At 43.4% G+C, this 24,260-nt stretch overlaps 1 protein-coding gene across 1 annotated transcript in view; it reads right to left on the reverse strand.

Annotated features, from left to right (window-relative positions):
* Positions 1-3,266: 3,266 nt before the first annotated feature.
* The window catches only part of LOC120019606 (MAP/microtubule affinity-regulating kinase 3-like), a 123,626-nt gene continuing 102,632 nt past the window's right edge, over positions 3,267-24,260 (reverse strand). Inside the window, exons 14-16 of the mRNA XM_038962947.1 lie at positions 22,228-22,334; positions 16,949-17,194; positions 3,267-5,373 (exon numbers count right to left, since the gene is read on the reverse strand). Of these exons, the coding sequence (XP_038818875.1) occupies positions 4,998-5,373; positions 16,949-17,194; positions 22,228-22,334 (729 nt within the window). The 3' untranslated portion in view covers positions 3,267-4,997. The remainder of the gene's footprint in view (positions 5,374-16,948; positions 17,195-22,227; positions 22,335-24,260) is intronic.

The raw sequence follows: 24,260 nt of genomic DNA on the forward strand, positions 1-24,260 counted from the left end.
ACTATAAATACCTAGGTGTCTGGTTAGACTGTAAATTCTCCCAGACTCACATTAAGCATCTCCAATCCAAAATTAAATCTAGAATATGCTTATTTCGCAACAAAGCCTCCTTCACTCATGCTGCCAAACATAAATCTGACTATCCTACCGATCCTTGACTTCGGCGATGTCATTTACAAAATAGCCTCCAACACTATACTCAGCAAATTGGATGCTGTCTATCACAGTGCCATCCGTTTCGTCACCAACGCCCCTTATACCACCCACCATTGCGACCTGTATGCTCGCGTTGGCTGGTCCTCGCTACATACTCGTCGCCAAACCCACTGGCTCCAGGTCATCTATAAGTCTTTGCTAGGTAAAGCCCTGCCTTATCTCAGCTCACTGGTCACCATAGCAGCACCCACCCGTAGCACGCGCTCCAGCCGGTATATTTCACTGGTCACCCCCAAAACCAACACCTCTTTTGGCCACCTTTCCTTCCAGTTCTCTGCTGCCAATGACTGGAACGAATTGCAAAAATCAGACGTTGGAGACATATCTCCCTCACTAACTTCAAGCATCGGCTGTCAGAGCAGCTTACCGATTGCTGCAGCTGTACATAGCCCAACTATCTACCTCATCCCCATATTTCTTTTTTTCTGCTCTTGCACCCCAGTATTTCTACTTGCACATCATCATCTGCACATCTATCACTCCAGTGTTATTTGCTAAATTGTAATTACTTCGCCACTATGGCCTATTTATTGCCTTACCTCTTCCATTTACACACACTGTATACAGATTTTCTATTGTGTTATTGATTGTACGTTTGTTTATCCCATGTGTAACTGTTTGTGTCGCACTGCTTTGCTTTCTTGGCCATGTCACAGTTGTAAATGAGAACTTTTTCTCAACTGGTTAAATAAAATGTAAAACAATTTAGTTTGAATAATTTTATAGGATTAGTTCTCATTCTTAAGCCTTGTTAAGAATGTTAATAGTTGAATGCTCACCCTTGACTAATTGTTTCGATAAGATTTTGACATATCTAGCTACACCATGTTGGTATCCACTGAACCATATGATCTGAGAATCTATTCATATTCATAGCCAAACTGTTTAACGTAACTAACTGCCTTCAGTCTGGACCACGATTATTGTTAGCATGTGTAATACTGCTGTGTTAATACTGCCCTGTCATACAGTGACACCTAGTGGTCCCATTTATGGGAGCCTACCTGTGGGGGAAGTCATTCAATTCAACAGAACCCATGGTAACACTTTCTTACCCACTGTAGCCAAAGTATTAAGACATCTGTTAAATACAAACCAGCTCAGTAACATAAGATAGGCGTGTAGCTGTGAGCACAGTTCACTCAATGACTCAGGAATGGGTCCCAAATGGAGCCTTATTTCTTATTCCAACTGGGCCCTGTTCAAAAGAAAATGCATTACAAAGGGGATAGGGTGCCGTTTAGGACTCACCCACAGCCCTGCTAAAAGACCGACAACTGATGGGGCCAGAAACCTACAATTTAGAGTCATGGAGCTGTTCTTGAATACGGTGATCTAAACAGTGGCATAGATCTACAGTACATCGGAAGATCTACACATGCTTATCCAGATGTCAGGTCATTGAAAGCAGAGCAATAGGCATTCTATTTCGATTCCCAATCTGCGACACTGCATCCATTTTTGGACTTTAAAATGCATGATACATACCCATTGATTCTTGAAGAATATAACTTAAATTCCCCATGAGCTTAGTTCAACTGTCGTACTCCATCAGAACCCAAAATATGCCTGTTTTCTGTTTGTAAACATGTTCATTGTAAAATACACTGTATAGCCTCGAAGCATGGTTAAAACTATCATTTTAAAATCATGGATGGTCAGTCCCCGCTTGCGTAATTTAAATGGTACAAATTAATCAATGTGGCATGAACACAACCAGTCATGATGGTTTCAACTGATTGTCAAACAAAACACTTAAAGTAGGCTATCTGTGCATGTTTGTCCACTCCAAAATAATCCAAACAGTGCAATGCATGTACACTCGTGCCATTTAAAGAATTTTAAACATGTCTATTTCCAAACACAAAGTGTGCCCAATGACATTCTTGCTGACAAATGTACCTTTTTTTTTTGTAACCTAAAATGGGCCTGAAACTGTCCCGGGATGGTCACCCTCACACATGGTCAATTATCGTGACTGGGCTAAAATGTGTAATAGGCCTATTACCATAAAATTCAAATAGGCCTACAGGTAGCTAGTGGTAGAAAAAAATAATTGGTTGATAAACTCTGATTGCCGGTCCCGTGATCTTACGCTCCATATACTTTCAATGCATTTTTCTGAAAAGGGAGGGTCAACTGCGTTCAGTTGTGTTTACCCTCCATTAGGCCTACACCACTGCCGATAGATTACCCTCTAAACTGATGCAGTTTTACACACGCAGAACAGGTAGCCTACATTAATATAACACACACGTTGAATTCAAATGTGTTTACACCCTAATTCATGAGTTGAATGCTTGTCTTCACAGATTGTGTGACATAAAAGACTACCTTTCTTTCCTTACATTAATGACAGTGTTATTTGTCATTATTAAGCATTTAACAATTTAATTCGATTCCTGGATCTTGGAGATGTCAGAAAATGCATTGTAACTATGCAACATTTTATTATGTTTCTCTGTGAAAACAGTTCTCATGGGCACTCAAATCCAAAATAATGAAGGTCTACGCCATTGCAAAATCAAATGCTTCTAAACGAAAGAGTCAACTATCGTTCATCTTGGGATGTTTTGGATGCGCACTGGTGTCTAGCCGTAGGCTAGTTGTCTAGTGATATTGGCGACCATCATCAGCTGATCCAGGAAAGAAAACAAATATTGATATTGATAGAAAATAAAGTTAAATAAATGGTCTACTTCTGGCCACATTTAGGGGAGCTAATATCTCATTCATGGAAGCTGAACCCCCCCCTGGCTCCCCTGTAATTTGCACCCTGATCAGACCTTGCATCCATTGTCTCGGTCTATGAATTTGAGTCTCCAGCTCCATCCCTTAATTTTTTTACTAAAACAGTGGCAGGGTTTCTGCTTTGTTATTGATGAAACCGCAGATGGCCCCTTTAATGCCTTTTCAGTGTCAATGACGGCTGAGTAATGTAACAATGTAGGCACTTTCTTCAACCTTCATTACTGCAATAGATAACATGGAAAAATATAAAAGATCTCACATTACCCGCATCCTTTTTTCAAAACTATAGTCACATAATATAGCATTTTCATCTAAAACTTTATTGACCAAATAGCTTTTGCAAGAGAGAATATGGTCACTTTATTTCTAAAGCGACTTCTGAAGTCAACACATTCGTTAGGTGTCTCATGCGGGAATCGAACCCACAACCCTTGAAGTTGCCATGGATTCAGTCAGACACAGAGGCTAGTCACTGAAGGTATTTTAATAGAGACACGTGTTAAACTTACCCGGTGATGAATGAGTTAACACTAATTCCACAGCTCCGGGCTCAATAAAAAAACAAGGAAGTATATCAATATGCAGCTGTTGCAAAACTAAGGTATATTATTTACATTCTCCCCCACCCCCCCAAAAAAAACAGTGCCAGCGTTTTTAGGAGGGTGGAAGTGAATACTGAAGGCCTGAATATGGCCGTGGTTGATCTTCGATCTGTTCCAGGAATGGCCGACCACATCTGAACCGGCCCAGGTAGGTGGGACCAGATAGAAGGGGGCATTTCAGTAATATCTGAGAAGAGAACCGTTGAAACAATTATGCAAACAAAGGGGAAAAAAACTAAATATGCAGATATGCCAGGAAGGAAAATCTTCACTGAAGTCTCTTTTTTGTAGCGAGTGACCCAGTCCCATGATACTTTGCAACAATCCCCCATTTTAAATCGTGGGTCTGCCGAAGTGCGTCATCCTCCAGGCCCTGCTTTCTGGAGTGGGTGACCCCGTACAGCAGAGGCTTAGCTGGGTCCATACATTGCATTTATGCTGTTATCACATGGATGAACAACCGGTTCAAATCATAGAATGAAAGTGTGTGTGCAAGTGTGTAGAAGCTGGCTAAGTAAGGGTAGAGGGCGCAAACTGCCAAAATCAACAGTATTTGACAATAATACCGTAACTACTTGTGCAATTAGCTAGGCTATCCAACCACTCATATCTGGCAGCCATATTCTCTTGGCAAGAGAGATTCTGGGTACTCTGTAAGAGGGGGAAGGGGTCCATTTGTAATGTTCTTCCTCCACTCCCTCGTATGAGAGTTTAAACTCCCAATGGGGAGGCATCTTCCAGACAAGGGCTCTCCAACCCTGTTCCTGGAGAGCTACCTTCCGGTAGGTTTTCAATCCAACCACAGTTGTAACTAACCTGATGTAGCAAAAACCTACAGGATGATAGCTCTCCGGGAGCAGGCTTGGAGAGCCCTGTTCCAGAGCCACAATGGCATTAATGCGTTCGGCAAAAAAACAAGACAACTAAATGTCAATGTCAGACCAACGTCCCGACAGCTCAAGACCACCTCTCACATCATCAACAATGATAATGCTCCAAAGACACAGGAAATGATTGTCAAAAGCTATACATAGTTTTCAATACATACTTTGTAAGTGTCTTGGAGGAAAACCGTTGTGAATTTGCGACCTAAGTTTTTTTTATAACGACTGTACGGCTCGTTCAGAGTCCATTTTGAAGCGCTTTCTTTCCCCCACGTTACGCAGCCTCCTTTAGTCCCGTCAAATACAACTCTGGACCTCAAAGCCAGTTCCACCGCATGTTTTCATTGTTCCCCTCTAATCAGGGACTGATTTAGACCTGGGACACAAGATTGGGTGCAATTATTTATCATCAGGTAGAACAGAAAACCAGCAGGCTCCGGCCCTCATAGGGTAAGAGTTGAATATCCCTGCTTTAGTCTATTTCAAATCGCAAGATTTTACCTGCTCGATCAACACTCCCCCACCCTCGTATCTTTAGGAGGCCCTACAACTTGAGCTCGTTGGCGATTTTGGACGCAATGTTCTTAAAGGCGATGGATGTGCCCGAGATCCGCTTGAAGCGCACACCGTTGAGTGAGAGTCGCGGCAGTTTGCACACTTCCATCTCCCACTGAACCAGGCTCTCGGCGTGGCCGTCACCGTGCACACATAGCAGCAGGAAGCGCTCGCGCTGCTCGTAGTCGCAGCTGTTGGCGTCCAGCACCTTGCGGATCTCGCTCATCATGTCGTGGGGCTCCATGGACGATGTGGTCTTCATGCTCCAGGTGAAGCGGAGGGAGCGTGGCTTGGTGTCCTTGGGGTGTTGGCCGTGGGGGGGCTGAGGCTGCTGCTGGTCCTCCTGATCACCTGACATGTTGCGACTGCCGGGGAGGAGAGGAGTTAGTTAGAGGGGTGGAGATGGAGGGGTGTGTGTGTGTGAGAATCTATGCATCTGCCTAAGTGAGTTTTGTCGTGGCAGAATCAGATTTAGCAAGGTAACATAGATAGATAAGATGTTATTTTCATCATATGCTTGTGAGATACTTGTCATTAGAATCTTCTGAGCTAGGGATTGGTAACTTGGGGCCAGAGAGGGGAGAGGTCAGGCTTGTCTTCATAAGTCAATGTATCTGTTAAACCATGTGAATGCTAAATAGAATATCAGAAGGGGAGGAGGACAGAGTGGAACGTTGGTTTCTTATGGGAACGTTGTTTGTAACTATTCCTAAACCATGTGAAGGGATGGAGTTATTAATTGGGGAACCAGTTAGTTATCTCATACAATGTCTGTACGCCAGTCACTCCCTACTTTTCTCATAGGGGGAAGGAGTTTGGCCGTGTTTGGAACTATTGTATGTCCCCTCTGAGGTTGCCCTTATCTTGACCTACTATTTGACCTAAGGGGCTCACTGTCTGATTTTGAGTTTGTCCAGGTTTGGGAATATCTAGAAATGACAATTGATATACAGTGATCCCTCGCCACTTCGCGGTTCACTTATCGCGGATTCGCTATTTCGCGGATTTTCATAATGCATTTTTTTTTTTTTTTTGGTGCATTGTGCTCTGCATTCTGATTCGCTAAAAACTCACTCCCGCTTCTTGTATCAAAACATGCTACGAATTGTGCTATCATTTTGTCGTCTCGTGCAGTTATGTGTACGTACATAAAACAGCTTGGCAAATTTACATTAAGTTGGCCAAATTATCTTGTAATTTCGAACATCTCCTAAACCCATAATGTCGACGAAACGGCCTACACGTGAGTCACTGTATTTGTATACATGTAATAGTTGCTAATTGTAAAAAAAAAAAAAAGTTTTCTATTTCGCGGATTTCACTTATCGCGGGTCATTTTCGGAACGTAACCCCCGCGATAAACGAGGGATTACTGTATACCATTGGATGAGGTAATGGTTGGTAGACAGTGAAGTACCAAGCATGAGATTGAAACCTTGTCTTGGGAGATCAAACTGAACGATGATTTATAGCTGATGCTGTCTAGCGATAGGATACTCCTCTTTCGGGTAAAGGATTCTTTGTAAGTTGAGAGGGGTGTATCTTGGCTATAAATTAAACTAAGAATTGTTTTGTAGACACTCTCAGAGAATTCATTTATACACACTGAATTGATCTGAGAGTCATTGAAGGGCTTTGGTGAAGCTTGTATATATATTAAAGATGGAATATATAATTTAACTCTGACTTGTGTGTGGTTGGCTCTCTCTCTCTCTTTATTGAGTAATACAGGAAATTACCACGACAGTTTTGAATGCCAATGTGTTTAAATATGTAACATGATCAAATGTGTGTAGTGGATCACCTGTTCACACATTTAATTTAGCCTGCTCATGAATATCTTACAGGCTACAACACCATATCGACACATGGCACTGAGTGTACAAAACATTAAGAACACCTTCCTAATATTGAGTTGCACTCCCCCCTTTGCCCTCAGAACCACCTCAATTCATCAGGGCATGGACTACAGGGATGCTGGCCCATGTTGACACCAATGCTTTCCACAGAGGTGTCAAGTTGGCTGGATGTTCTTTTGGTGGTGGACCATTCAGTGTGGAAAAACACAGCGTTTCAGACACAAACCGGTGCGACTGGCACCTACTACCATATGTCGTTCAAAGGGACTTAAATCTTTTGTCTTGCCCATTCACCGTCAATGGCACACATACACAATCCATGTCTCCATTGTCTCAAGGCTTAAAAATCCTTTTTCCCCTTCATCTACGCTGATTTATGTGGATTTAATAAGGGATCATAGCTTTCACCTGGTCAGTCTGACATGTTTTGTACACTCAGTGTATATAAGCAGACACTGGTGACAGATTCATTTTAACGTCATTGGTGCATTTACACCCCACGTCCATGCAGCGGCACTCTTGTGTACTTTCAACAGGCAGTCATGCAGTGGGGGGGACACAAAGGCAATTTCACAATACATCTAGTGACATGCACAAGAATGCAGACTTCACTTCTGCATGCAGGCAAGGCAGAAAATCACTTGCCACTAATCAAAATAATTCCAACACATGAAATAGAGCATTATGTTCAACCAGAACCGTTGTTCTACATGGGCAAGGTAATGCCATTGACTCAAATTAAAGTCTGCTCCCATTACACTGGTTCGCATTAATGAGTTTCACCATTAGATGTCAGTAAAAAACAGGAATTCAAAATTGAGGGAGAGTCAGGGCTGTCCTCTGTTGGACTCCTAGCCACTCTCATAATGGTCCTATTGGAGACAGCAGTACCTCTACACATACAGAGAACCAGTGTACATGTTCAGCACTGTGCATAGCAAAATAGATCAGCGTGAACTAGGTCCAGCAGGGCCTTATTTTTTTTGCCTGATTCCATTGTTTTCCCAAATTCTGTTTTCTCTGTCTTGTTTTTCCAGGTTTCCGTTTATCATTAACATTGTTACTAACAGCTACATAGCATACAATTGTGGCCAAAAGTTTTGAGAATGACACAAATACATTTTCAGTTTGTATGATGGCAATTTGCATATACTCCAGAATGTTAGGAAGAGTGATCTAATGAATTGCAATCAAGTCCCTCTTTGCCATGAAAATTAACTGAATCCCACAAAAACATTTCCACTGCATTTCAGCCCTGCCACAAAAGGATCAGCTGACATCATGTCAGTGATTATCTCGTTAACACAGGTGTGAGTGTTGACGAGGACAAAGCTGGAGATCACTCTGTCATGCTGATTGAGTTTGAATAACAGACTGGAAGCTTCAAAAGGAGGGTGGTGCTTGGAATCATTGTTCTTCTGTCAACCATGGTTACCTGCAAGGAAACACATGCCGTCATCATTGCTTTGCACAAAAAGGGCTTCACAGGCAAGGATATTGCTGCCAGTAAGATTGCGCCTAAATCAACCATTTATCGGATCATCAAGAACTTCAAGGAAAGCGGTTCAATTGTTGTGAAGAAGGCTTCAGGGCACCCAAGAAAGTTCAGCAAGCGCCAGGACCGTCTCCTAAAGTTGATTCAGCTGCGGGATCGGGGCACCACCAGTACAGAGCTTGCTCAGGAATGGCAGCAGGCAGGTGTGAGTGCATCTGCACGCACAGTGAGGCGAAGACTTTTGGAGGATGGCCTGATGTCAAGAAGGGCAGCAAAGAAGCAACGTCTTTCCAGGAAAAACATCAGGGACAGACTGATATTCTGCAAAAGGTAAAGGGACTGGACTGCTGAGGACTGGGGTAAAGTCATTTTCTCTGATGAATCCCCTTTCCGATTGTTTGGGGCATCCGGAAAAGCTTGTCCGTAGAAGACAAGGTGAGCGCTACCATCAGTCCTGTGTCATGCCAACAGTAATGCATCCTGATACCATTCATGTGTGGGGTTGCTTCTCAGCCAAGGGAGTGGGCTCACTCACAATTTTGCCTAAGAACACAGCCATGAATAAAGAATGGTACCAACACATCCTCCGAGAGCAACTTCTCCCAACCATCCAGGAACAGTTTGGTGATGAACAATGCCCTCTAGCATGATGGAGCACCTTGCCATACGGCAAAAGTGATAAGAAAGTGGCTCGGGGAACAAAACATCGATATTTTGGGTCCATGGCCAGGAAACTCCCAAGACCTTAATCCAATTGAGAAGTTGTGGTCCATCCTCAAGAGGCGGGTGGACAAACTCCAAGCATTGATTATGCAAGAATGGGCTGCCATCAGTCAGGACGTGGCCCAGAAGTTAATTGACAGCATGCCAGGGCGGATTGCAGAGGTCTTGAAAAAGAAGGGTCAACACTGCAAATATTGACTCTGCATCAACTTCATGTAATTGTCAATAAAAGCCTTTGACACTTACGAAATGCTTGTAATTATACTTCAGTATTCCATAGTAACATCTGACAAAAATATCTAAAGACACTGAGGCAGCAGACTTTGTGACAATTAATATTTGTGTCATTCTCAAAACTTTTGGCCAAGACTGTAGACTAGACATACACGCTCACAACACACACAGATGGGCCGTTTCCGACATTTACTTTATGTCCTACTAAGTTCAATACATTTTTGAATATTGTTCAATTCCATTTTAATGTCTGGATTCCGTACACGTTTTCCACAATGCAGACCCAAAACCCCAGGCACGCCTGGAGTGGAGACCCAGGATGGCAGAGCAGATGCCTGGGTTGACTATACATTAGGTTGGAGGGGATAAGAGATGAAGGTGGAAGAAAACACTGATGATTTTAAGTATTCCGTCTCACCTTGAACCCTCCAACCTCCCGTTTCTCTCAAACTCTGCTGGGCCTCTGAGATATGGAGGCGTGAGAGAACACAGAGAGGAGAGAGGAAGAAAGACATGGAGAGAGAAAATCTGATCTTACAGTCCAGTTAAAAAGAGAGCGGATCAAAAATACTGATACAGAAGGGGGAAAGACACATTTTAGGTATTAGGAAATGAGAGAGAGAGAGAGAGAGAGGAAAAGAAGGGGAAAAGACAGTATTGACAGGAAGGCAGTGTTAAAACTGTATCTACTCCATAAAGGACCATGCCTAATGGCACGTCTGGTAGTCGGACATTTCACACCACCAGTATAGGACGTGCAAACAGCAGAGAAGTCCTGTGAGTTGTGATGAAACAAAAGGCAGATGCTGTGTGTCAGTGCTGAACTTCCTGTCCTCAATATTGCCATGCAGCTCCAGCCAGTTTGATTACCTATATACATTCTCTTTGGCAATGGGAAGGGAAAACAAAGGGAGCACAAAAGAGTGAAGAGAGACAGTTTGTTTTGTGGGGGTGTTTGGTTGAGGCGTGCAGGCAGCTGTGTGTGAGTTCAGATAAATACTTTAAGGCATATTCACACACTCAAGTGCAGATACAGTACATTCGGAAAGTATTCAGACCGCTTGACTATTTCCACATTTTGTTACGTTAAAGCCTTACTCTAAAATGTATTAAATAGTTGTTTCCCCTCACCATTCTACACACAATACCCCATAATGACAAATCCAAAGCAAATTTTTGCCCCCCTAAAAAATGAAATATCACATTCAGACCCTTCACTCAGTACTTCGTTGAAGCACCTTTGGCAGCGATTACAACCGCAAGTCTTCTTGGGTATGACGCTACAAGCTTGGCACACCTGTAGTGGGGAGTTTATCCCATTCTCTGTAGATCCTCTCAAGCTCTGTCAGGTTGTATGGCGAGCGTCGCTGAACAGCTATTTTCAGGTCTCTCGAGATGTTTGATCGTGTTCAAGTCCGGCCACTCAAGAACATTCAGAGACTTGTCACGAAGCCACTTCTGCGTTGTCTCTGTACGTTGCTCTGTTTATCTTTGCCTCGATCCTGATTAGTCTCTCAGACCCTGCCACTGAAAAATATCTCCACAGCATGATGCTGCCACCACCATGCTTCACCGCAGGGATGGTGCACGGTTTCCTCCAGACGTAATACCTGGCATTCAGGCCAAGTAGTTCAATCTTGGTTTCATCAGACCAGAGAATCTTGTTTCTCATGGTCAGAGTCCTTTAGCTTGCTTGGAGTTTTCCAAAAGACACCTATCATGTGCCTTTTACTGAGGAGTGGCTTCCGTCTGGCCACTCTACCATAAAGGCCTGATTGGGGGAGTGCTGCAGAGATGGTTGTCCTTCTGCAAGGTTCTCCCATCTCCACAGAGGAGCTCTGGAGTTCTGTCAGAGTGACCATTGGGTTCTTGGTCACCCCTCTGACCAAGGTCCTTCTCCCCTGATTGCTCAGTTTTTGGCCGGGCGGCCAGCTCTAGGAAGAGTCTTGGTGGTTCCAAACTTCTTCCATTTAAGAATAATGGAAGCCACTGTGTTCTTGGGGACTTTCAATGCTACAGAAATGTTTTGGTACCCTTCCCCAGATCTGTGCTGAGACACAATCCTGTCTCTACAACTATTCCTTTGACTTCATGGCTTGGTTTTTGCTCTGACATGCACTGTCAACTGTGGGACCTTATATAGACAGGTGTGTGCCTATCCTAATCATGACCAATCAATTGAATTTACCACAGGTGGACTCCAATCAAGTTGTAGAAACATCTCAAGGATGATCAATGGAAACAGGATGCACCTGAGCTCGATTTCGAGTCTCATAGCAAAGGGTCTGAATACTTATGTAAATTCAATCGCTTTATCATTATGGGGTATTGTGTGTAGATTGATGAGGAATCCATTTTAGAATAAGGCTGTAACGTAACAAAATGTGGTAAAAGGGGTCTGAATAATTTGAATGCACTGTATAAGTAGACACACACACACACACACATTCACGCCAAACCCTCTCACACAGATGCACACAGACACATCGAATAGTCATGCGGGTGGAGAATGCTGGACCTAGTTGGCTGTGAGATTGAAAAAAAAACAAAGCGAGAAAGGTTGTTCGATGCTCAGACAGAAGGAACATTATCTCTGGGCTGGATGGACTGGAGTTCCCCTGAAAAGAGACAGGACACTAGAACTGGTGGAACAACGATTGTGGTACTACACCATAGAACTACACCCTATTAATAGAGCAAGACTGTACTGAACTGAAGAGCTTCAAAATACAGCTATAATTGAAGTCCACAAAGCATGGCTCATGTGGCTACGCTTCACAGCTAAACCAAGGCCTGCACTTTTGAGCTGCACTGTGCAGGTAATCGACAGTCATCAGGAAAACTTAAAGGCCTACTTGGAACTGATTCTAAGTCAGTCATACTACTCTGTGCGTCTGTCTGGGACTGAGTCAAGGAGAAATTGAGGGACAAGTTCCTTAGCCAGGTGGATAAGGGTTGGGCCACCAGCTTGCAAATCAAGGATAAGTTCCATTGCTGGGCCAGAATAGCTTCGAGGGACACCAACGTGAGGAGAGAGAGGACGATGGGGAGGAATGTATCTATAGTCTGGGGGATTCGGTACCTGAACTCCGTCCTGCAACGAACCACTTCTCAAATCATCATCTCGATCGGCAGCCACATTAAGAGCCCAGTAGGGTACCCTAAATTACACAGCCAAGAAGAAAAATGAAGCAGAGCTCTCTGAAATTAAAGATGGTGTCCATTGCGTGTGAGAAAAAAGTACAGCCTAGCCCTAGCCCACGAAACTATTCTCTTTAAGAATGTTGGTTGTCTTCAGTGTGTGTGTGTGTGTATATATATTTATATAGTTGAAGTTGGAAGTTTACATACACTTAGGTTGGAGTCATTAAAACTAATTTTTCAACCACTCCACTCCATTTCTTGTTAACAAACTACAGTTTTGGCAAGTCGGTTAGGACATCTACTTTGTGCATGACACAAGTAATTTTTCCAACAATTGTTTACAGACAGATCATTTCACTTATAATTCACTGTATCAAAATTCCAGTGGGTCAGATGTTTACATACACTAAGTTGACTGTGCCTTTAAACAGCTTGGAAAATTCCAGAAAATGATGTCATGGCTGTAGAAGCTTCTGATAGGCTAATTGACATCATTTGAGCCAATTGGAGGTGTACCTGTGGATGTATTTCAAGGCCTACATTCAAACTCAGTGCCTCTTTGTTTGACATCATGGGAAAATCAAAAGAAATCAGCCAAGAAAAAAAAAATGGTAGACCTCCACAAGTCTGGTTCATCCTTGGGAGCAATTTTCAAATGCCTGAATGTACCACATTCATCTGTACAAACAATAGTACGCAATTATAAACACCATGGGACCACACAGCAGTCATACCGCTCAGGAAGGAGACGCGTTCTGTCTCCTAGAGATGAACGTACTTTGGTGCGAAAAGTGCAAATCAATCCCAGAACAACAGCAAAAGACCTTGTGAAGATGCTGGAGGAAACAGGTACAAAAGTATCTATATCCACAGTAAAACGAGTCCTATATCGACATAACCTGAAAGGCCGCTCAGCAAGGAAGAAGCCACTGCTCCAAAACCTCCATAAAAAAGCCAGACGGTTTGCAACTGCACATGGGGACAAAGATTGTACTTTTTGGAGAAATGTCCTCTGGTCTGATGAAACAAAAATAGAACTGTTTGGCCATAATGACCATCGTTATGTTTGGAGGAAAAAGGGGGAAGATTGCAAGCCGAAGAACACCATCCCAACCGTGAAGCATGGGGGTGGCAGCATCATGTTGTGGGGTTGCTTTGATGCAGGAGGGACTGGTGCACTTCACAAAATAGATGGCATTATGAGGCAGAAAAATTATGTGGATATATTGAAGCAACATCTCAAGACATCAGTCAGGAAGTTAAAGCTTGGTCGCAAATGGGTCTTCCAAATGGACAATGACCCCAAGCATTCTTCAAAGTTGTGGCAAAATGGCTTAAGGACAACAAAGTCAAGGTATTGGAGTGGCCATCACAAAGCCCTGACTTCAATCTCATAGAAATGTTGTGGGCAGAACTGAAAAAGCGTGTGCGAGCAAGGAGGCCTACAAACCTGACTCAGTTACACCAGCTCTGTCAGGAGGAATGGGCCAAAATTCACCCAACTTATTTTGGGAAGCTTGTGGAAGGCTAACCAAAACGTTTGACCCAAGTTTAACAATTTAAAGGCAATGTTACCAAATACTAATTGAGTGTATGTAAACTTCTGACCCACTGGGAATGTGATGAAGGAAATAAAAGCTGAAATAAATCATTGTCTGACATAATCTGACATTTCACATTCTTAAAATAAAGTGGTGATCCTAAAACAGGGAATTTTTACTTGGATTAAATGTCAGGGATTGTGAAAAACTGAGATTAAATGTATTTGGCAAAGGAGTATGTAAACTTCCGACTTCAAATGTGTTTGTGTATGTATGTATATACACACATATACATATATACACACACACATATAAATATATATATATACACATATATATACACACATATATACATATACACACATATATATACACATATATATATATATATACATACTCATTCATATATATATATATATACACACATATACATACATTCATATATACGCACACACACATATATATATATATATATATATATATATATATATATATATATACACACATACACATATATATATATATATATATATACACACATACACATATATATATATATATACATACACACACACACACACACACACACACACACACACACACACACACACACACACACACACACACACACACACACACACACACACACACATATATATATGTACATACATATATATACATATATACACATACATACATATATATACACACATATATATATACACATACACACATATATATATACACACATATATATATACACATACACTCATACATATATTACACACACACACACACACACACACACACACACACACACACACACACACACACACACACACACACACACACACACACACACACACACACACACACACACACACACACACACACACACACACACACACACACACATATACATATATTACACACGCACACATATATTACACCGGTCAAAAGTTTTAGAACACCTACTCATTGAAGGGTTTTTCTTTATCTTTACTATTTTCCACATTGCAGAACAATAGTGAAGACATAACACACAAGGAAATAACACACAGGGAATCATGTAGTAACCCCTCCTCCCCCACAACACAACTGATTGGCTCAAATGCATCTTGGCATTCTCTTAACCAGCTTCATTAGGTAGTCACCTGGAATGCATTTCAATTAACAGGTGTGCCTTCTTGAAAGTTATTCTGTGGAATTTATTTTCTTAACATGATAAGAAAGCATATAGGTCTTAGACATGCTAAATTGCACACCGATTAGGGCTTGACGAGCCAAGAGGTCAGTCAGTTTCAGGCATTTTATTCAAGCTCTTTGTCCACACAGGGTTAAAAAATGAATTACACAGCTGACCGATTAGTCGTGTTTCTGATTAATTGCACACTGAGCCAATTGGCGGGGTCTTCCTACCTTTTAATAAACCTGAATGAAATATTTGTATAAAAAAAAATGTAACAACCAGTCAAATTTTGTACAAACAAATATTTCGTTTTCAAAAAAAATAAAAAATATCATGTTTGACATTTATTTTTTTGGAGGAGCATAATACATATCAGTAGATTTTACGTGTCAACATTTCTGTGAGACATCTCTGTCTGAGCCTGGCTGCTAGCATCTGTTACTGGCATATTTCAGACAGCTTGGATAATGAATCATTGCAGCTTCCCTAGTATAGAGTATAATTCTAGAGTTTAGGTGTTTTAAATCTGGTCCAGGAAATACCTGAATAGCAGCTATGAAAGGATAAAGTGTGTGAAAAAAGTTTAATTAATATATTAAATAATACTTTCATGTCATGTTAATTTTCTGATTGAACTTGAGGGTCTTTGTTCTTTAGTCATCTAAAGCAAAAAGGCCCCAAGAAGTAATGAAGCGATTCTGTACATGACAGAGCATCGTGACATCAAAATATAATTTGGGTTAAAATGTGGAACCAGATTGATTCTGAGGGGAGGCTATTCATCTCACTTTTCAAACGAATTTCAGTCTATGACCATATCTGTCTGGACAGAATAATGAATATTACCCACAAAAACTGAGACGCTGCCTCTATTCATTCTAATTCTGGTACACAAACAAATGAAAAGCCGCATTGATAGATTTTGTCAGTGGGGAAGCCAACATGGACTACAAAGAGAAGTGAGAGATATACATATTGGCATTTAGTGTTAAAAGCAGGTCTATTACTCAGTTACACTAAATCCAAGTGTACAACATGGCAGACCTTTGAGGGAATGATGTAGCTGCACTAAGACTAAGGCACTGTAAAGGGGTTTCTGAGGTAACAGAAAAACAACTTTCATTTCACTCAGTGAGTCAAACTACAGTGAGCTCCAAAAATATTGGGACAGTGACATTTTTTGTTGTTTTGGCTTTGTACTCCAGCCCTTTGTGACGGGGGTTCAAGTGCAGACTGTCAGCTTTAATTTGAGGGTATTTTCATCCATATCGGGTGAACCTTTAGAAATTATAGCACTTTTATACAAAGTTTTCGTCAATATGATGGTTATTATATACATTCTTTAGCATAATCAATTTTACCGACACAAAAAGATCCCACCTTGTCTATCGTATTTTGTTGCCATTTGGAAAGTTTTTTCTTCATTTCCATCAGGCCTGTCATGACATTTCTTATCCGACGTACTTTACTCGCATAAAAAGGTTGGATGGAAACCTAGTTACTTTCCCAATACTTTTGGAGCTCACTTTATATGACTGGGCGATATGGTCAAAAATCCATATCACAATTTATCACATTTTATTGAGTCTAATCATCACAATGAAGATGTGAAGGATGATATTATATCCACCTAAATTAGACAGACTTGAGTATGAAATAGGGTATGGATACATTCCTCAAACCCCCGGTGCTGAACACAGCGTACAGTGGGAAGTTGTAATTGTTTCGGGGATACCATTGGCGGCTTTGACTTACCTGCGTGTGAGCTTGGAGGTGAGCTTGGTGAAGAGGTTGGAGGAGCCGCGGCTGCGGGACTGCGAGAGGGGTGTGGCGTCATGCGAGAGCGTGGGCGAAGCAGGCGGGCCGTTGTAGGTGGCAGTGCGGCGCTCCCGCAGCTGGCCGCCGTGGAAGGTGCTGCGGCTGGCCGTGCCACGGGGGAAATGCACCCGGTCGGGGGGCGTGGCGCCGCCAGGGTTCCGTTGACTGGACGTCGCCGTTGTGCTGGGGAGGAAAGCGGGGTGGAAGGAAGGGGAGGAGTTAAGGGTCAAGACTACACAATCAAGCCTGGGTCACGGTCTGTTTTTCTACGTTAGGCAAAAAAGTTGGCTAAAGCAGAATGGGTTCCAGGTTATTCATGTTCATAACAGAGGGTAGCATCACCCTGCAGCAGATGTCAACTCGGATGGTTTGGTTAGTTATGACTTTATCAACCACATCATGTGAACACTTGTTTTTATTGTTTAGTTGACTAAAGAGTTAAAGGGACACTAAAAACAGAACCTTTAGGACATTCGAGCCAATGAAAAAGAGGTTGCTTATCTTTGCTACATTAGGGATGGTTTGTTAATCAGGTGGCTAGCACTACTTTCGGACCAAATACACTTGGGGTATGTTAGAGGAAAGAGACCAGAGCAGGAGGCAATCCTTCTTCGTATTAAGACACACATGGACCTTTAAAGGGGGTCCTCAGCCATTGGAGGTGGTGTTTTGGGGGGTGAAGCTAACGGAATGACAAGTGAGCAAATGTGTGGGATGAGTGTTCGGGAGGGAAAGGGTACGACTGGTCAGAAACTCATTCAGTGGGAGGTCAGAGGGCGTTAGAGAGAGAAAGTGTGGACAGAGGGGGATGGAAAACGAGGTTAGAGAGAAAAGCAGACAGATCAAATGGGACCCCCTGGCCATACCCCTTGGAGTTGGGGTGGGAAGCCTCTTACTTAGGCCTGAAGTCAACGCCTTCGGTAGGTGGCAGCGTTTGGCGGCATGTGTGGCCCGAAGCCGACAGGGCCTTCTGGTGGCGCAGGCGGACTGAGGCCGAGGAGGAGGTGAGGGCCTTGGAGTAGGCAGAGAGGCTAGTGGTGCAGGCCGCCGACATTTCACTCGTGCTGCCCCCAAAGAGGACAGGAGGCGAAGTGGGGCGAAAAAGGCCACAGGGCCAGAGCAGAAAGCGTGGATTGTAATAAAGCATTGAGGGCATAAAAGGACAGAAAAGGCTCTATTGAATTTATGTACTGTAGCAGCAGTGTAGTATAGCTAGTTAGACAAGCAGAAGTTTAAGGGAGCTTATTTGGCAGTGGTGACTGCGTCTGTATTGGGTTGCACTGGTAAACGGGTGTGGATTGTCGAATGGATAGGAGTGTGTCGCCCTCAGTCCGATACATATCGGTTTTATTTATAATTGAGGGGAATTGGATCAGTGTATAGCAATGCTGCATTGCACTAATTTTATTTGTGAATGTAGTGAATAACTCATTCGCCGACATGCATGACTCATTCAAAAAGTCATCTCGCTGATAAATCTGAGCACTCAACATTAATTGCCATGGTAACACAAGGAATCTCGGCAAAACAAAATGTGCGTTTCTTAGTGGGCAAACCCAGGTAAGTCCAGCCCCGTTTTACTCAATCTCTTCCATTTGGTGCCTAATGAACACGAGAAAGATGAAAGACTGTGACCCCTGCTAACCGACGGCGGTCAAATAACGGTCAACAACCAATAGAGGACAAGCTTACATCTCAGTTTTAAACCATGAGTAGAAATTCAAACATACCTTCCAAGCACTTTTGTCCTCAAGATTCTCTTGGAATTGTCTATCTTAAACATGACCAGGCTCGTATAGTTGTAATCAGAACACTTCACCAAGCAGGCCATCTATTGTATTTTCGAAGAACTCAGAGTTAGGACTTTCAAAAGTGTTTTATCCAACGCTACATATGGACTACTTAAAAAGACAGGATAAGACAGTCCTTTCAAAGTAGCAGTCTTGCGTAATATACACTTTGGTTTTTCTTGAGCTTGACATTTACCGGCCCCAATGTATCCTTCTGTTGTTCCAAACCAATGGGTTTCTGGCATGGCTGTGTCCCCCTAGTGTTACAGAGCAAACACTGTGTGATAATGATGAATAGGGCCTTCCGGCACCTCTATTGAAACAACAACCCCCCTTCAGAGACACAGCGTTTAACTAGAACACCATATTCAAGGCCAGCATGAATTTTGAATAGGGTGCTGTACGGAGCTGCCGCGGGCATAATGTTTCTTCCAATAGTGTGGAAAGAGATGTGTGAAATTGTGTGTCTTTGTTCATGAGACAGAGAGTGTGAGAGTGCGTTCGTGAGAGTGTGTGTGTGAGAGAGTGCGAGCGTGCATGCGTTTGTGGGAGTGTGTGTGTGTGTGTGTGAGAGTGCGTTCGTGAGAGTGTGAAAAACCAAAGTGTATATTACCCAAGATTGCTACTTTGAAAGGGGGGAGGGGCAAAGCAAATAGTCTGGGTAGCCATTTGATTAGATGTTCAGGCGTCTTATGGCTTGGGGGTAAAAGCTGTTTAGAAGTCTCTTGGACCTAGTACCGCTTGCCATGCGGTAGCAGAGAGAACAGTCTATGACTAGAGTGGCTGGAGTCTGACAATTTTTAGGGCCTTCCTCTGGTATAGAGGTCCTGGATAGGAGGATGCTTGGCCCCAGTGATGTACTGGGCCATACGCACTATCCTCTGTAGTGCCTTGCGGTCGGAAGCCGAGCAGTTTCCATACCAGGCAGTGATGCAACCCGTCAGGATACTCTCTGGTGCAGCTGTAAACCCTTTTGAGGATCTGAGGACCCATGTCAAATATTTTCAGTCTCCTGAGGGGGAATAGGTTATGTCGCGCCCTCTTCATGACTGTCTTGGTGTGCTTGGACCATGTTAGTTTGTTGCTGATGTGGACACCAAGGAACTTGAAGCTCTCAACCTGCTCCACTACAGCCCCGTCGATGAGAATGGGGGCGTGCTCAGTCCTCCTTTTCCTGTAGTCCACAATCATCTCCGTTGTCTTGATCACGTTGAGGGAGAGGTTGTTGTCCTGGCACCACACGGTCAGGTCTCTGACCTCCTCCCTGCAGGCTGTCTCATCGTTGTCGGTGATCAGGCCTACCACTGTTGTGTCACCGGCAAACTTAATGGTGGTGTTGGAGTTGTGCCTGGCCGTGCAGTCATGAGTGATCAGCGCGGCGGATGTGTTGTTACCTACCCTTACAACCTGGGGGCAGCCCATCAGGAAGTCCAGGATCCAGTTGCAGAGGGAGGTGTTTAGTTTCAGGGTCCTTAGCTTAGTGATGAGCTTTGTGGGCACTATGGTGTTGAACGCTGAGCTGTAGTCAATGAATAGCATTCTCACATAGGCGTTCCTTTTGTCCAGGTGTGAAAGGGCAGTGTGGAGTGCAATAGAGATTGTATCATCTGTGGATCTGTTGGAGTGGTATGCAAATTGGAGTGGGTCTAGGGTTTCTGGGATATTGGTGTTGATGTAAGCAATGACCAGCCTTTCAAAGCACTTCATGGCTCCAGACATGAGTGCTACGAGTCATTAGTCATTTAGGCAGGTTACCTCGGTGTTCTTGGGCACAGGGACTATGGTGGTCTGCTTAAAACATGTTGGTATTACAGACTCGGACAGGGAGAGATTGAAAATGCCATTGAAGACACTTGCCAGTTGGTCAGCGCATGCTCGGAGTACACGTCCTGGTAATCCGTCTGGCCCTGCAGCCTTGTGAATGTTGACCTGTTTAAAGGTCTTACTCACATTGGCTGCGGAGAACATGTTCACACAATCATCCAGAACAGCTGATGCTCTCAATGCATTTTTCAGTGTTACTTGCCTCAAAGCGAGAACTAATTTTGCTCGTCTTACTGGGCAGCTCTCGGCTGTGCTTCTCTACGTAGTCTGTAATAGTTTGCAAGCCCTGCTACATCCGACGAGCATCGGATCCGGTGTAGTACGTTTCGATCTTAGTCCTGTATTGACGCTTTGCCTGTTTGATGGTTCGTCGGAGGGTATAGCGTTATTTCTTATAAGCTTCCAGGTTAGTGTCCCACTCCTTGAAAGCGGCAGCTCTACCCTTTAGCTCAATGCGGATGTTGCCTGTAATCCATGGCTTCTGGTTGGGGTATGTACGTACAGTCACTGTGGGGATGACGTCCTCAATGCACTTTTTGAGGAAGCCAGTGACTGATGTGGTGTACTCCTCAATGTCATCGGAAGAGTCCCAGAACATATTCCCAGTCTGTGCTAGCAAAACAGTCCTGTAGCTTAGCATCTGCTTCATCTGACCACGTTTTTTGTTGGCTCAGTCACTGGTGCTTCCTGCTTAAATTTTTGCTTGTAAGCAGGAATCAGGAGGATAGATGTATGGTTATATTTGCCAAATGGAGGGCGAGGGAGAGCTTTGTACGCATGTCTGTGTGTGGAGTAAAGGTGATGTAGAGTTGTTTTCCCTCTGCTTGCACAATTGACATGCTGGTAGAAATGAGGTAAAACGGATTTACTAAGTTTCCCTGCATAAAAGTCCTCAGCCACTAGGAGCGCCACCTCTGGATGAGCGTTTTCCTGTTTGCTTATGTCCGTATACAGCTCATTGAGTGCGGTCTTAGTGCCAGCATCGGTTTGTGGTGGTAAATAGACAGCTAAGAAGGATATAGATGAAAACTCTCTAGGTAGATAGTGTGGTCTACAGCTTATCATGAGATACTCTACCTCAGGCGAGCAAAATATCGAGACTTCCTTAGATATCGTGCACCAGCTGTTGTTTACAAATATACATAGACTCCCACCCCTTGTCTTATCAGAGGCTGCTGTTCTATCCTGCCGGTACATTGTATAACCCACCAGCTGTATGTTACTCATGATGTCGTTCAGCCACGACTCTGTGAAACGTAAGATATTACAATTTTTAATGCCATGGTGGTAGGATATACGTGCTTTTAGTTCGTCCATTTTATTATTGAGCGATTGTACGTTGGCAAAGGCAGATTAGCCACTCGTCGCCTGTTCCTCACAAGGCACCCCGATCTCCTTCCGCAGAATCTCTCTTTCTCCTGCGAATGACGGGGATGAGGGCCTGTTCGGGTGTCTTGGAAAATCCCTCTCGTCCGGCTCATTAAAGAAAAAATCTTCCAGTTTTTTAAAAAACGTGTGTGTATGCATGCATCTGGGTCTGTGTGCCTGTATTTAGGGGGCCAGGAGGGACAACAGGACAGACAGAGCTTTGGCTTCTCTCACCTGTTCTCTTTTCCATTCTGGATGACAGCAGAGTGGCGGTCCGAGGCATTCCTGTCACTACACACATACGTGTTCCTCCTCGTCATGCCCCCTGACACTGAGTTAGCCTGGAGGGAGAGAGAGAGGGTTATGAAAAGAGAGAAAGAGGATAAGGGTGAGAGAGTGAAAGAAAGAGAGGAATTGTTGTTTTCAAAGAACACAATCCAGTTACACTGTTGTGCTTTGGCAATGTCAGTTCTTTCACTTTTCGTGCCAATAAAGTTTCTTCAATTGAATTGATCGAGGGTGAGGAAGGAAGCTGAGATAGATGGTGACAGACAGAGAAATAGATACAGAAATAATGAAAGAACAAACAGAAGAAAGAACGTCATGCAGACTACAACACACTAGCTCATAACTGTAGAAGAATTATGGAGTGGATAACAGGCAATCAAAGAAAGAACAAGAGAAGATACTGCACCAATGAGGACCAGTACAAATGCTGTAAACATTCTCTCTCTCTGTCTCTCTTTTTCTAACATTGACATCAACACTACCCTGTGAGCGAGAATGTTTGTGTGTTAATGTCTGCGTAATTGTGGTTGGTGTGTGAACCTGTGTGTGTATACACTATACAGTGCACTTGGAAGTATTCAGACACCTTCACTTTTTTTCACATTTTGTTACATTGCAGCCTTATTCCAACATTGATAGAAAAAATGTTTAATGATCACCAATCTACACACAATACCCCATAATGACGAAGCAAAAACAGGTTTAGAAACGTTTGCAAATAAAAATTAAAATATCACATTTACGTAAGTAATCAGACCCTTTACTCGGTACTTTGTTGAAGCACCTTTGGCAGCGATTACAGCCTCGAGTCTTCTTGGGTATGACGCTACAAACTTGGCACACCTGTATTTGGGGAGTTTCTCCCATTCTTCTCTGCAGATCCTCTCAAGCTCTGTCAGTTTGGATGGATCTCTCCAGAGATGTTCAGTCGGGTTCATGTCCGGGCTCTGGCTGGGCCACTCAAGGACATTTAGAGACTTGTCACGAAGCCACTCCTGCGTTGTCTTGGCTGTGTGCTTAGGGTCGTTGTCCTGTTGGAAGGTGAACCTAGCCCCAGAGGTCCTGAGCGCTCTGGAGCAGGTTTTCATCAAGGATCTCGCTGTACTTTGCTCCGTTCATCTTTCCCTTGATCCTGACTAATCTTCCAGTCCCTGCCGCTGAAAAACATCCACACAGCATGTTGCTGCCACCACCATGCTTCACCGTAGAGATGGTACCAGGTTTCTTCCAAATGTGACGCTAGGCATTCAGGCCAAAAAGTTAAATATTGGTTTCATCAGACCAGAGAATCTTGTTTCTCTTGGTCTGAGAGTCCTTTAGGTTCCTTTTGGCAAACTACAAGTGAGCTGTCGTGGCTTTTACTGAGGAGTGGCTTCCGTCTGACCACTCTACCATAAAGGCCTGATTGGTAAAGTGCTGCAGAGATGGTTGTCCTTCTGGAAGGTTCTCCCATCTCCACAAAGGAACTCTGGAGTTCTGTCAGACTGACCACTGGGTTCTTGGTCACCTCTCTGACCAAGGTCCTTCTCCCCCGATTGCTCAGTTTTTGGCCGGGCGGCCAGCTCTAGGAAGAGTCTTGGTGGTTCCAAACTTCTTCCATTTAAGAATGATGGAGGCCACTGTGTTCTTGGGGACCTTCAATGCTGTAGAATGGTTTCGGTACCCTTCCCCAGATCTGTGCCTTGAAACAATCCTGTCTCGGAGCTCTACGGACAATTCCTTGGACCTCATGGTTTGGTTTTTGCTCTGACATGCACTGTCAACTCTGGGACCTTATTTTGACAGGTGTGCCTTACCAAATCATGTCCAATCAATTGAATTTATCACAGGTGGATTACAATCAAGTTGTAGAAACATTTCAAGGATGATCAATGGAAACAGGATGCACCTGAGAAATTTTGAGTCTCATAGCAAAGGCTCTGAATACTTATGTAAATAAGGGTTCTCTTTTTTATACATTTGCAAAAATGCTTTGTTAT

The sequence above is a fragment of the Salvelinus namaycush genome, chromosome 24 (genome assembly GCF_016432855.1).
Source record: "Salvelinus namaycush isolate Seneca chromosome 24, SaNama_1.0, whole genome shotgun sequence".
Taxonomy (NCBI): Eukaryota; Metazoa; Chordata; class Actinopteri; order Salmoniformes; family Salmonidae; genus Salvelinus; species Salvelinus namaycush.